Raw genomic sequence first — 13,696 nt, 5'->3', positions numbered from 1 at the left:
TTAGAGGTTTGTTTGTTTGACACACCGAATTAATTGGCTATTAATACGAAACCTCCCACGAAGAAGCCTCAGACACACTACCTCAAGCTGCGATCCCTTCATGTCTCACAGCCCAGGGCCTCGGCTCTGCCATTACCCGCAGCCCGAGGAATCCCGACGGGGCCGTGCACACGAGCGTGTTAATCACACTCACGGAGATCGGAGTTTTGGGACTGGATTTGGGTGAGAAACCTTTTGGGGAACCAAGACCTGGAGGAAGCGGTGTCAGGGTGTTAGTAGGTGATGCTCGGCTGTGCCACCACGCAGGAGGCAGCGCTGCTCGGAGCCCGGCTATGGCAAAGCCCCCACCTGAGCTGCCCCCAAGCACACAGGGCAGCTAAACCATGGAAATACGGGCTGGCCTGGGTGCAAAAGGGCCCCAAAATCACCCGTTTTCACACCCCTGCTCTAAGCAGGGTTGCCAACTGCTAGGGCAGGCTGCCCACAGCCAAATCCCAATGCCTCTGCCGGTACACCTGCAAAATTGGTGAGGGACGGGTGTGTGTGTGTGTGTGTGTGTGTGTGTCACAGTGTGTCGCAGCAGCACCAGGGTGTGTAATTAAATAAGATTTCAGAGGGGTTTGGGGTCTGTATTGGGGAACCCACAGGGTAAACGTGTTTGCGCACTGCTTGCTGTCAGAGCTAAAGCCCTATGAGGCGCCGTGCCCCCACAGCCACGGCCATGAGCACATGTCCGAATTAACCCCGCCGTCCTAACGCCGCAGTGCCATAATTACACCGCCTAATTAACCCCTAAATCACACGGGGGGGGGGCGGCCCCGCCCCGCTCCGCCAGGGCAGAGGAGGCCGCCCGGGGAGCGCTTCCGGGGCCTGCACCGCCCCCTTCCTGCCGCCAGCGGCCTGGGGCCGCGGGGCTCCAATTCCCGTGTTTTTAATTGGGATTTCTCTTAATTTGAGCGCCGTGAGGGGCTCGGTTAATGCCCCACAGCCTCCACGGGGGGCTCTGCGGTCTCTCAGTCCCTGCCGCCCCCCCTCCGAGAAGGCGCCTCAGCCCCCAAAGTGTGTGTGTGGCTGCACAGCTCGGGGCAGCCCAGTTTGTGGCACTGGTCCCTGATCAAAGCTCCTCCTGCCCCGGTTCTGTCTCAGAAACCCCCCCAAAAACCAAACGTCCTGAGCTTCATCGGTCTGTGAGCAGGCTGAGCTGCGCAGGAATGACCAAATCGATGTGAATTAGCTTGAATGCAAATCTCTTCTCACACGCATCAAAGAAACAAAAATAAGGACTGAAATGGGAGGTTAAAGTGAGAAAAATACTCAGAATTTAGACTAATTCTTAGAAACAGTAACCTTTTTGGTATTAGATTTCTAAACATCTTTGCCTTGAGGCTGGTTTATGTTACTTACCACTGTTCCATAGCACTGCTACAAAAAGGCAATCTGGGTCCTCTGGGGGCTCTGTTACCAATTAGAGCTTCAAGATCTTTTAAACGTAAATTCCCTGACTTAAAAGTGACTTTTCAAGATTTTAGTGTAGTATTAGTGCTAATACTTTGAAGCCTCTACAACTAACTGCAATTTTCTAAAACTTCTGAGATTCTAAGGAGCAACACTTTTGCTCCACAAGCTCCCAACACAGAACAGTTTAAAAAGCATTCCAAGTGCGGTGTTTATAATGAATAGTGCTGCTCCGATAAATCATACAACTTCAGGAGCAGGTGAGGTACAAATTGATATTCCTGGTCCATTGCATTTACACAAAATAGCTTTCGCTAATAATAAATATTTTTTTTCCTCCAGCTGAAATAAATTTTCATCGCTTTTCATTGAGCTGCATTTTTTTTTTTTTTTTTGGTATGGGATTTGAGAGTTTTAATACATAGGTAATGCTGGCTGGAATTACGACAAAGGGATTACAATTTCATTGCTGGAAGGATAAAAAGGCCTAATTTGGTACTATAAACACCTGCTGTGGTTTACAGAATAAAGGAAGAAATCAGCATATCAACATTTACAGAGACAAAAACAAACTTCTTTAAAATTGGCAACTTCAGGATATTTGGCACCTCTGTGAAGCAGATGTGATGCCAGGTTCCAAAGACTAATTCCAGTAAATCTACAGTCATGTTCTCTGCTGTTGGTGATTCATTTTTCCCCAGTCCATTGGAAACTAATGGGACACCTGTTTAATTAGTGGAAGATACTCAAGACTATATTACAGTGAATATATGAATATAGGACATATTTAGATGAGAATACTTTACAGCTTGGTAAAATAGAATTTCCCTGAAAAATAAAAGGTGCTGCATTATTATTGAAGCCTGTGATGGGGCTGTTGCAGCTCTGCTGCTGGTTTTGGGTTACATCTGTTTGTCCCCTCTAAGGTGGCAGCTACCAAGACTCTTCCTCATACAACTGAGGACACACAGAACCACGTCAAACAGTCTTAGGAGTGGAGATATCCACAGCGAAGACAACGATAGCATGGATTAACTTCTGTTTGTAAGGTGCATGGCATAATCAGCACGTAGCAAAAGGGAAAACAGACTGAAAATGAGCCCTTGGACAGAGATACAGAAGGAGAGAAGGATGTCTTGCACTGAGGTTATGTATTTAACAGTTTTACATGAAATATTTATATATAAAAACTTTGTTAAGTGCTTTTCTCCAATTTAAAAATCTAAAGAATTCAAAAATAAGGCATTCAATATTTGAAAAAGTACAGATTTACAAAATGTGTATATTCTGTCATGAAAACTCCACACCAACATTATACACTTGGAAAAAAAATACAAACAGGATATATTACAAATTTATGTAGCAATAACTTAGTTCATACCATGCAATAAAAAGTACGTTAATCAAGATACACAAGCTTTTACGTTTCCTAAACTGGAGGGCTTAATTCTGTTTGCAGATGAGTTTTTATGCAAATTCTTAGAGCTGTGGCACTTGAAATTTCTGGTAGCCTTTCTATTGAGAGTTAAATTGTACATAATGATTATGAGGATGGAGAGGAACGAAGCAGCTGTTACGAGTCATTCCAACTTTGTTCGACAATAGCTGAAACTCTTTTCTCGTATTCACGTTTGTTCTCCTGATAAAGTTGTGCTGCCTGGCTGTTCGCCGGACTGTTTGGGTTAGGTTCATCAAGCAGAGACTGTAAGAAGGAGAGAACAAAAATTGAGACAAACCAGCACATTTTAGAACAGGGAAAACAAACAAACAAACAACTTATAACCTGCAAATCCAAGGTTTAGCAGTATGATGCCAACTGATTATTTGGCCATTACACCACTAACATCATTCAGGACTAAAGAGGGGCTTGAGATACCTCCTCAACTTCACAGTAGAAAAATAAAACCAATCACCCAGGAGAAAAGAAAACATTTTTGCCGTGCTACGCCCTTTTTACTTATTCCAAATTAAGTAGATTTCAGTAATACTGTCACCTTGAGGAACTCACAAGCCAAGGCTTTGTGAAAAGGTTGCAATATTTCAAACATTATACAAATATTACAACTGCTTGCTTATCTTGGCTGAAAACAGTTAAAAATGAATCCAAACCAGTAACTGTTTTCCTGTAAAAATAACCACTGGCAGTTTTGTAGGTCAAGATCAGTAAATTACCTAGGTCAGCACCTTTGTCTTTATTTGACCTAAAAAGCTACTGCTTAGTCTGCAGGTATTTGAAGTTCCGTGATACAGACACCCACTAGCCACACCACTGAGCTGTGTATTCTGGAATAGAGACGAAGACTTACACATGCTTAGTGGCATAATACAACATAATTGTTAAAGAGATGCAAACTTACCTGAATTGAAGTTAAAATAGATGAAACATCGTATGTTGGACTCCATCGATTCTGAAGAATATCTAAACATATGCTACCATCCGCATAAACTGTGAATACAACACAGATACCACTTAGAAATGATCAAATTTATTTTACATTTATTTCATTAAATACCATTCAAGGAATTAATTACTGTATCACTTCAGCCTGTGTTTAAATTAATGCGTTAGGACAGAGCATAGCAGTTATGCCTGACACTCCCATCTGGCTTGACACCCTGTATTTTGAAGGAGATAGATTGCTGGAAGTAACAAAACACTTCAGAGGAAAAGGAGGAAGGGCCAAAGATGACAGCACTGACACAAGAATTGGTAGATCCAGACCCAGCTTCTTGCTCCTCCTGTGTGACCAGCCCAGATTCAAACTGCTGTAATGCCTCCCAGCGAGCAGAGATATTTGCTGCAGGCACGGGATGCACTGCACCAGCCGAGGCTCTCGCAGTCACCACGCGCTGAATGGGGAGCTCTGCGCTCTGTTTTCACACACTCTGCACTCAGCAGGAGAGATGCTGAGGCAGACAACAGAAAATACTGAAAAGCGTGCCCAAAGTTCTACTTCTGCCTGCGTAGCTATCAGGAGTCTGAGCACAGAAGCTTGTAAGAAGCTGAGATTTGTCATGCCAACTTGCACACCCTGTTGGATGCATCCAACAACTGGATGAAACCTGTGAAGAGCTGCAGGAGGAACCACAGCACTCTCTCTCAGGCTGCCCTCACGACTGAGGCAGGGTCAGCCCCTTTCCCTGTGCTCTCCCCTGCCCCCTGTGCTGGCACTGCTTGGCACAGGGAAGCCCAGGAAGGCACTGGCTTGGCTGAAACCTCACCTGACAGAAATGGGTAACGTTGGGCTTGGTCAGTTCCCTGCTTCAACTCAAGATGTGTCTGCACAGACAGGAGTGCTGTAAAATGGAAGGGGGCAGGGATCTGCAGCAGGACTCCCCCTTTGTGCCAGCCTCAGCACAGCTCCTGCTGACAGTGCTTGCAAACGTTGGTATGTATTGATTGGAAAAAAATGGATGGCTGCTTCCTAACAGCACCATAATTCTCAATTTTTTCCATCAAGCAGCTACTGCCTTAGACATCTACTTAGGAGGTGGTGGTGGATTGAGAGAGAGAGCTGCTGAGCATCCTGGAGCTTTGCAGAATACATGACTGCACCGTAATATTTAATGGGTGTTAGGGCTAAATAAAAATGATTTACTCACCATTTGGATGGAACATTTTTGATAAAAACCTAACAGTCGGAGGTTTATTTGGATATTCTTCTGAAAATTCTATTACTAGTTTAAAAGTACCTGTCCAAACAAACATAAACACAATCAGGTGATTAAAAAACCAAAAACCCTCCAGGAACATACTATGCAAGTTAATTCACATGCTCCACAATCAGTATTTTTTCCCACCATTATACAAACAAACCACATTGAGTCTGGTTTCTTTTCAGATGTTTCAAGAGATAATGGAACTGTGGAAATCCTACTTGGTAATGGCAGTAACAGCAGCAGCAGCTAGGTCCAACAATTATCCCCCTGCCCTCCTCCCTGTTCCTGTGACCGAATATGCCTGCTCTATGGACTACGGTGACTTTAAGGTGTTTCATTAAGAAGGCACCGTGGTGCCAGCAAAGAAACCCTGGAATTTCATAATCAGCAATCCCAGCCTTTGGAGCTCATGGCTGATTCACTGAAAACCTTTATTATGGATCAGTGAATAACTCACTGTAACTGCTCCAACCCAACACAGAGAAAACCCCATCTGCTGCTGATTACTGCAGTAATACTACAATTATTAAACTCATTACCCCTCATATGCTTACAGGAGGCTCATTACACAGCAACTTCCCTGTTTACATACGGAGTGGGTATCCCCCCTCCCCTCCCCAAGTTCTATATTCAGAGCAATTCAAGATTTTTCACCTGCTCTTAGTTAGAAGAGCAGAGATGAATCAAGCACGCTACAAAGACAGAACCAGAAAAGCGTCCTGCTCAGCTCTCTTGCCGAGCTTATCTGCAGAGACGTGAAAACATCTGGCAGCACTGGGCCAACTTCCCTCACTAAAAGTTTGAGCGTTCTGTGTCTGAACAAGCCTCGATGTGAGCAGTGCTTCACAGCTCTGACTGGACACCACTTACAGCAAAATACGGTATTTTCAGGGCCAACAAGACCTTACTCCTTCACTCTTTTCCCTTGCTTAGCTTGTTCCAACTTCTCTAACATCTATTATTCCTCAAAGCAGAGCAGCGTTTAACACTGGCAATATTTACAAGAATGACGGAAGGAACCGAAGTTAGCTGCTTACCATCTTCAAAAGGTGTCCCTTCTGGCCTGAAAGGTTTAAAAATAAACTGGTTAATAACGATCATTACTTCTAAACATGCACAATAAATACATATTTTCTTCCTCATCCTCTTCAAGATAGAAGTGGATGCAATCATGTAAATATTTAGAGAAACATCCGGAGGCAATTTCTGGGAACTCTGTCTTAATTAGCACTTTCCCACATCAATCTGCAAGTCCAGATACCCACTGCCTCATCACCCCCAACGACACATGTGCCATGCGTAAGGCTAGAGCTGAACTAACGAGCAAACTGCTGGCAAGCTGACTTCATTTTTACGAAAGAATGTAAGATACACCCTACAGGAGGGGACCTCTAAGAGATAAATATAATAGAACCTGTACCTCATTCTCCTGGGAATCAGTCCAATCACTGCTAATACATCTGGATTTAATAGCCAAGAACATGTGGTGCTCTTATGTACTTTTAAAGAGCAAGCCTGCTTTTTCATAACCCAATTTCTCTACAATCTATTCATTAAAACACAGGCAAACATTATTCAACAAAAGGAAAGAATTAAAATTGTTCACCGCCTTTCTTAGGCATTCTTTATAACCCCCTTAAAACAATTTTTCACTGGGACAGCACACTTGGTTGGTTTTTTATTTATTTATTTTTAGAGTTTCCTGAGTGCACATCCACAAAACAAAGAAAGCATCATAAAACAAACAAACAGAAACCAACCCAAGAAACAGGTTTTATTAGCCTTTTGATGTAGGACTTGGTAGCGACCAAAAGCTCTTACCCAAATATAACTGCATTCCACTGCATTATATTATTCTCAGACGGTGCACCACTGACACCCACAGGAGGGTCTTCTTGCAACCTAAGGATGACAAAGATAGAACAAGGCTTATGTAAGTGAAATACCTCCACCTGCAAGCATAATTTGATCGTAACAGCCACTTTTTAGAAATTTTCTCTTGTCCCAAATTAGTGAGTACCCAAAGTGTTACGTGCAGAGGAGCAACGATCCAAATACAGAACCACGAGGTGATGCACACCAGGAGTGTCTCAGGCATTACACCAACACACTGCGCCTGCCCAGCAGGATAAATTCAGTGTTCAGGGATAAAAGCATCAACTGTAAGAGTAATTTAAAGCCCCACAGCTGGGACTGATGGTACTACCCAGTAAGTTATGAAAGAGCGACTGCTGCTGGCTGCCACAACGCAGAAGAGCACAAGTTCCAGCCAGAAGCAGGGGCTGAACACCACGCAGTGATATTTGCAGGGCACGCTTGCAGGAACCAAGGGCAGAGCACCGACAGCTCAACTTCTTCTGCATCCCCAGATCTGCGCACGATGAGGCTGCATGTGGCGTGAGGCTGTTCTGGCTGGCAAGCTGCCTGCTTCGAAAGGGAAGAGGGAGCGAGGGGAAAACCTGCGCGCTGTTCCCTGCCACCAGCTCAACAAAGGTAAACATCTGTCTCTAAGTCACTACTGGAAGCATTTAAGTGCTGTTTAGTTCCTTAACCCTTGGCCTAGGAAAAGCACGCTGAAAGCTGACAGCTCCCAGAACCAGACGCCCTCCTTCTGCCCATCCTCTTGGGTAACGCTGAGCGCGCAGCCGGGATCGCTGAGCTGTGTTTACATCCCTGCTGCGAGCACAGGCCGTTCAGCTCCATACCCGCAGCACAAACCACCTACTATTTTGGGCAGGAGCAGGAGCGGGACCTCTCCCGTGCCAGCCCGCGTGCCAGTGACGCCGCCGGAGCGCTCAGCCCGACCAGCGGGGCCGAAGGATGGCTCCGGGTTTGGGATCGATTCTAAAAGCTCGTCGGCACCCTGCTGCCAAAAGGGCTGGCTCCCGAGGGGCTGTGGCAAAGACTGGAGGCTGAATTGATCCAAACAGGGCCTGGAAGCTTTTAAGAGTTAGGGGAAATGTATTTGCAGCCCCTTTTCCAGCAGCAAATATATTTTAAAAATAACCTTTCTCTCCGATGGTTTAGTGAAATCGGATGATCCAGGATCTGCTGGACTGCTCTCCCTCCACGACTCCTGACAATTGCAGCATGCAGGAGGAGTTTATATTTAACAAAGTGAATCACAGTTCACGGCGCACAGTCTGTTTTTTAGTATGAGGTAAGTGTACCATAAGGCTAAATAAAAATATAACTTAGGGGTAGGAAGGAGAGAAGTAAAGCGCTGATATGAGAAAGCTGAGTACATTTTGGGGTATTAAAGTGATCAAATATTCAATAAACAAACGTGCACGTGTTCCATGTTTTGCTGTGCTCACTTGGTTAAACTCCTCCATGGCTTCAGTCTCCTCCACCTTAAATTTCAAAATTATCAAACCAGCCCTTCTGAGACCACAAAATCATAAAAAAGTCTGATTGCTGTCCTGAAACACCACCCAGTCCTTCTCCCTGAAGGAACCACTGAATAAACACCCGAATAAAGCCCAAGAAGCAGGGCCTGCACCTCACAAATCCCAACTTTTCGGATCGATCGGGGCTTTTGGCCCTGCAGGTCTGCCAGCCACGCAGCTCAGCTCCACACAATACACGTCAACTGTTTACCCGTGTATTTTCAGGCCCTGGTGTAACACAGCTCCGCTAAAAAAAGCCACGCTATCACAGCTGACTCACCTCCAGGAGCCGCTCCGGCCCGCAGGAATCACACCGCACACCCTGAAGTTTACCCCAAAAAAAAACCCAGCCCAAACCACACGGCGACTTTCCATGCGTTAGGGCTGTATTTACATGGCAGACGGGAAGTGAAGTTGCCCCGCTGGGGCAGCCATGGCCATTTAAAAGCCTCCAGCTAATTACCACTGCTAATGAGCACGGCGCTGGGTCCCTGCTGGTGCTGAGGGGGGAAACTGGGCTGGGCTGGGGGGCACCCGGCCCTGCGCCCCCCGGCTCTGGGGTGGTCTCAGCGCATAGGAATGGGGGGTCCAGGGCTGAGGGGGGGACCCCAGAACCTGAGGGGGGCAGAACCTGAGGGGGGGGGGCCCAGAACTAAGGGGGAGGGCAGGACTTGAGGGGGGGGACCCCAGAAACTGAGGGGGGAGTAAAAGGACCCAGAACTTGAAGGGGGGGATCCCAGAACCTGAGGGGGGGGGTCAGAAATTGGGGAGGGGGCTTGAGGGGGAGGACCCTAGAACTTGAGGGGGGGGACCCCAGAACCTGAGGGGAGGCAGAACTTGAAGGGGGGGACCCAGAACTTGAGGGGGAGCCCAGAACCTGAGGGGGAGGGGGAAAGTTAAGGGGGGGACCCCAGAACTTGAAGGGGGGGGACCCAGAACCTGAGGGGGGGACCCTAGAACTTGAAGAAGGGGAGGGCAAATATTCGATGGGGGGGCCCAGAACTGAGGCGGGGGGGCCCAGAACTGAAGGGGGGGGTCAGAACCTGAGGGGGGGGGGTCAGAACCTGAGGGGGGGACACCCCCCAACCTGAGGGGACCCCAGAACCCGGGGCGCCCCAATCCCCTCAGAACCCCCTCAGAATCCCCTCAGCCCCAGCCACCGGGCGCCCCCCCAACCCCAAGGGGGGGGGTGGACAGCGGCTGAGAGGGAAGCAGGCGACACCCCGTGCCCCCCCCCCAAGCCCCGTGTCCCCCCCTCTTGTCCCTCACCTCTTGAAGTCTCGCATCAGCCGGCGCCGGGCCGGGGTGGACATGGTGGCGGCGGAACACGCTCCCCCCGGGCCGCAGCACCGCCTCCCGCCGCCGCCCGCACAAACAACCCGCAATGGCGTCTCCCTCCGCGGGGGGCGGGCCCCTGCCGCCGGGCCGTGACGTCACGCTGGAGGCGGGGAGGGGGGGGTGGGGGGAGCGCTCGGCCCGGTCCATTCCGCCCTTGTGGGGGGGGGGAGAGCCCCGCGGCTCGGCCCACTGCGCTGCTGCGGGGGGGGGGGGGCTGCCCGGCCTCACCTCAGGTTTTGGGGTTTTTTGCCTCATTTTTTCTCAGCGCCCTCGCTGCAGGTGGAGGCTTCGAGGTCCTGACCCAGTTCGCAGCCAGCCCCTGAAGCAGGGTTTTTGGCTGTGTGTGTTGCGGTACACTGAGCTCCTGTTTTTGGGAGGTCACAAAAAAACACCACAAGAGCCCTAACGAAGCGCCCCAAATGTCCTCGTCCCGCTGCCGTGTGCTCACGGAGCAGTGACCGGGGATTTCATCCAGCCCAAAAGGCCAAAATCGGCTTTTTACCACAGCTCGTGCCATGGCCCCGCTTCAGCAGGTGGTGGCCTTTGGGATGGGGCTGCCACGGGTGCTCGTAGCCACCCCGCAGCTCAGGAACCTGCCCTTCAGGGGTATCAACCCCACACCGTGCTCCCACCTCAGTGAAAACACCCTTGAGGTGAGGCACACGCGTGAGAACTGACACTGCAAGGCAGCAAGCTTTCTCAGGAGGCTTAGGAGCAAGGAGCCATCCTTCCCGGGCCACCAACACACAGCTTGCCCCACACAGCCCTTGTCCCGAGTTTCCTCCTTCTCCCCACACTCATGCTTTAATTTTATGTGCCGCCGCTGCTCCTCCAGCTTTCTGCAGTTTATATTTAGCTCTAGCTGATTCCCAAGGGAGAAAGTAGACTGTAAAAACCACGCGCAAGCTTGGACTTGTATAAATAATTAACGTCAGTCCAGCATCGTTCATTATTCCGCTGTTAACACGCTGCCCAGGCCTGGCAGTGAATACATCCCCTACCCAAAGGGGTGCTCGAGTCACCCCAAAAGCTCCCCACCTCTCCTGGGGGCAGCCACCAGCTGCGTGGAAAAGCCCCTCACAGGCACCAAGCAGAAGGGTTAATTCTGAAATCCTGCAGTTTCCACTTGTCTGGGGAACCTTTTCAGCAGAATCACAGCAGCAACACTATTTCTTCTCCTTTGATACCGCTGGGGAAGAGCAAAAGAACCAAGAGGTCACAGCAGCTTCCTTAAAGCTTCCTCTCTGCTGCTTCCTTGAATGCAGGCATCAGCCAAGCCCTTACCGAGCCCAGCATCTTTATTTATTTTCAATTATGATTTTTGGAAGAAGCCTGCTGCAGGCCAGCTCCAGGCTCTTCCACAGCAGCCGGGCTCACCCGCAGCGGGGCTGGCAGTGCACAAGCAGCGTGTGAGTGCTCGCAGCAGAGGGCACTGATCATCTGTGCTCCTCCTGCCCAGCACGGTGGGCTTGGACAAAGCTGTACGCACCAGGATGGCCTCACGGGTGTTGGCATTATCTAATTTAAAGGTTTCTTTTTAGTCATACCTGGCAGTTAAACAGGTGTGGCCGGTAACTTCATCAGGAAATGGAAAGCTTTAGTTTTTTCCTCTCTGAAGAACCAGCTGCAATTTCAGTCCTGTTGACTGCACGGAGTATGTAGGTGAAAAAAGAATTCTCATCAGAAATTTCTTTCTAGTTGTGCTTTTGATTCCTGTTTTTCCCCAGAAATGATATTTGATAAAGGAATACACTACATAAAAAGGCAGCACCTTGCAGCATAGCCATTCTACTTTAATCTTCAGTAAACACTATATTTGTGTAAAATTTTTGTAAAACCGGAGCATTTCTCAGATAACTTTGTTCCTTCATAAAATGAGAAGCTTGAGAAGTAAGAACGAAGTGAGCTACTCGCTCTCCTGTTTGTTAGAGCAGTCCTGGTAACGTCACGGTTCTTTTTTCCAGGTCGCTCTCCCTTCCATGCTGCCGTGTCCCTCTGGGAGGAGATGTCTGCATTAGCACCAGCCAAACCCAAGACTCCAAAATTAGGGAAATGAACAAGCTGAGTCACCTGTTAGGCACCACTTTTGTTCTCGCTCCTTGCAGCAGCTGAGGAGTGCCCCGGGGACCGTGCTGTGCCAGGTGCCACGCTGCTCTGCAGCAGGCGGCCTTTTCCCCAAAACACTCGGGAGCAAAGAGAAGGGCTGGTGGCAAAGTGACTGATTTGCTCTCACCCTTAGCTCCTATATAGAAATAAGTGGTGCCAAAGTACAGAGGAGAGTTGAGGGTTTTTACCCCTGCTGCCAGCCCCGTCCCTAGCTCCTGAACCCGTTACTGCCTCTGGGCCCACCTCAAGCCCTCAGAAAAGCAGCCTGCAGAAAACAACCACATGTGGGGCTCCCAAAATATCCGGCTATTCTGACAATTCTTCCTTGAACACACTCCAGCACAGTGTGCACGTATTTACTTGGTTTACCCAGGGGCACAGCACCCACCAGCACAGCCCAGGGCCAGCACACCTGCCTCTCCCCTGGGAGCAGGGGGAGTACCTCCCCTAGAGTAAAACTCAAATTTGGAGAGAAAGTTTTGATGTTCATGGGAATGTTTCAAGCAAATTGTGGAAGGACGTGTGTGAACGCTGCTGAGCTATGAAATGCCCTGGCCGTGGGGTGCTGTCACCACCTGTACCTCTGTACAAAGGCACCTCCCTGCGTGCCCTTAGCAAGCTGTGCGTGATCTCCGCGAGGCGGAACCCCGGCTACGTCAGGCCAGCAGGGAGAAAGCAGAACTGGCTGGAAGGCCACCACTTCTTCAATCCAAAGGTCAGCTTGGTGGCTCAGCCTGCGTGCTGCCCCAGCTTCCCCAGGTGGCGTTTTTTTGTCAGCTGTGCATGACATCACGTTGCTCTGGCTCTCTTCCCAGGATACTGAGCGCACATTGGCCACAAAAGGGGTGGTGTCCTTCTTATACCAGCGCCGTGCCATCCCCAGACAGAAGAGGGATTGTTAATGGTGCAACTGGGAGACCTTCCTTAAAAGCTCCATAGGAACATTTGAGTTCAGACCTATTGCCACAAATTTTCTGCAAAAACTTTGGTCAGGACATCGATCACCTTGGATTTTCTCCTAGCTGGAGACACCAGCTCTCACCCTAGCGTACTCTCGATTCAATTGAAAAGCTCAGCTGCACGACTGAACATTAAATAAATGTTATTGCTTTCAGATAGAGATTCTTATTCCTTGTAGTGCTTTATCACACAGATACTGAAAGTTTAATTATTTATTGAGAAATGGGTTTTGTTTCATAATAATAGTTTAAGACTTCCAACTGAAATGATCTGCAGAGTCAAAACTACATAGTATCGTGACATCTGACTGGAGGATCAGGGGAGTATTTGGGCAGTAGCAGTATTAGTAGGGACTATTTGGACCCATCTCTGAAATTCTGAAGAGCTAAAAATGTTTACTTCTTTAATTTTGAGCCAGTCCATTTTGCTAAGCAACCGCTTTACCAACTGTCTTCCCTGCTGTTGCAGTAGCTTGCTGGTCCTGCCCTGCTCCCATCTTGTCCTTTTTGTACTGTCTCTTCTCTTTTAATCACTGCTGTGTTGTCCTGCCATTGATGGGGGGGTGCTGTGCAGAAACGCTTATTATGCTCGCTCATCACCTACATTTAGCTGTTGCTAATTGCAGTAGCATTAGGACATGGATGACTTTGGGAAATTAGGGCACTCTGCGGCTCACAGAGTCAATTCTGCTGCAGCAGGAGAGGTTTTCTTGAAAGCCCATCCTTTCATGCCCTGAGAACTGCCTTTTCTAAAAAAGAAAACAAACAAAACCTGCTTCTTATTAAGTG

At 48.5% G+C, this 13,696-nt stretch overlaps 1 protein-coding gene across 2 annotated transcripts; it reads right to left on the bottom strand.

Annotated features, from left to right (window-relative positions):
* Positions 1-2,587: 2,587 nt before the first annotated feature.
* UBE2B (ubiquitin conjugating enzyme E2 B) lies at positions 2,588-9,914 on the bottom strand. Of its 2 annotated transcripts, XM_084535709.1 has the most exons (6): positions 9,774-9,914; positions 6,937-7,017; positions 6,153-6,178; positions 5,059-5,148; positions 3,813-3,901; positions 2,588-3,157 (listed from the first exon to the last, which is right to left on the bottom strand). In XM_084535709.1, exons 1-6 carry the CDS (start codon positions 9,815-9,817, stop codon positions 3,029-3,031), a joined length of 459 nt encoding a protein of 152 aa, XP_084391835.1. In that variant the 5' UTR covers positions 9,818-9,914; the 3' UTR covers positions 2,588-3,028. The 2 variants fall into 2 exon arrangements, with proteins under 2 accessions (XP_084391835.1, XP_084391836.1); XM_084535710.1 differs by lacking the exon at positions 5,059-5,148.
* Positions 9,915-13,696: the final 3,782 nt, after the last annotated feature.

This window comes from Aythya ferina (genome assembly GCF_964211825.1).
Source record: "Aythya ferina genome assembly, chromosome: 14".
Lineage (NCBI taxonomy): Eukaryota > Metazoa > Chordata > Aves > Anseriformes > Anatidae > Aythya > Aythya ferina.
This window is presented reverse-complemented; position numbering and strand designations above follow the sequence as displayed.

Coding starts and splice junctions, on each gene's coding strand:
- UBE2B (XM_084535709.1), bottom strand. CDS start 9,817: ATGTCCACCCCGGCCCGGCGCCGGCTGATGCGAGACTTCAAGAG. Junction 6,179..6,936: donor TGGAATGCAGTTATATTTGG/GTAAGAGCTTTT, acceptor TAAACCTTTCAG/GCCAGAAGGGACACCTTTTG. Junction 5,149..6,152: donor AGGGACACCTTTTGAAGATG/GTAAGCAGCTAA, acceptor TTGTTTGGACAG/GTACTTTTAAACTAGTAATA.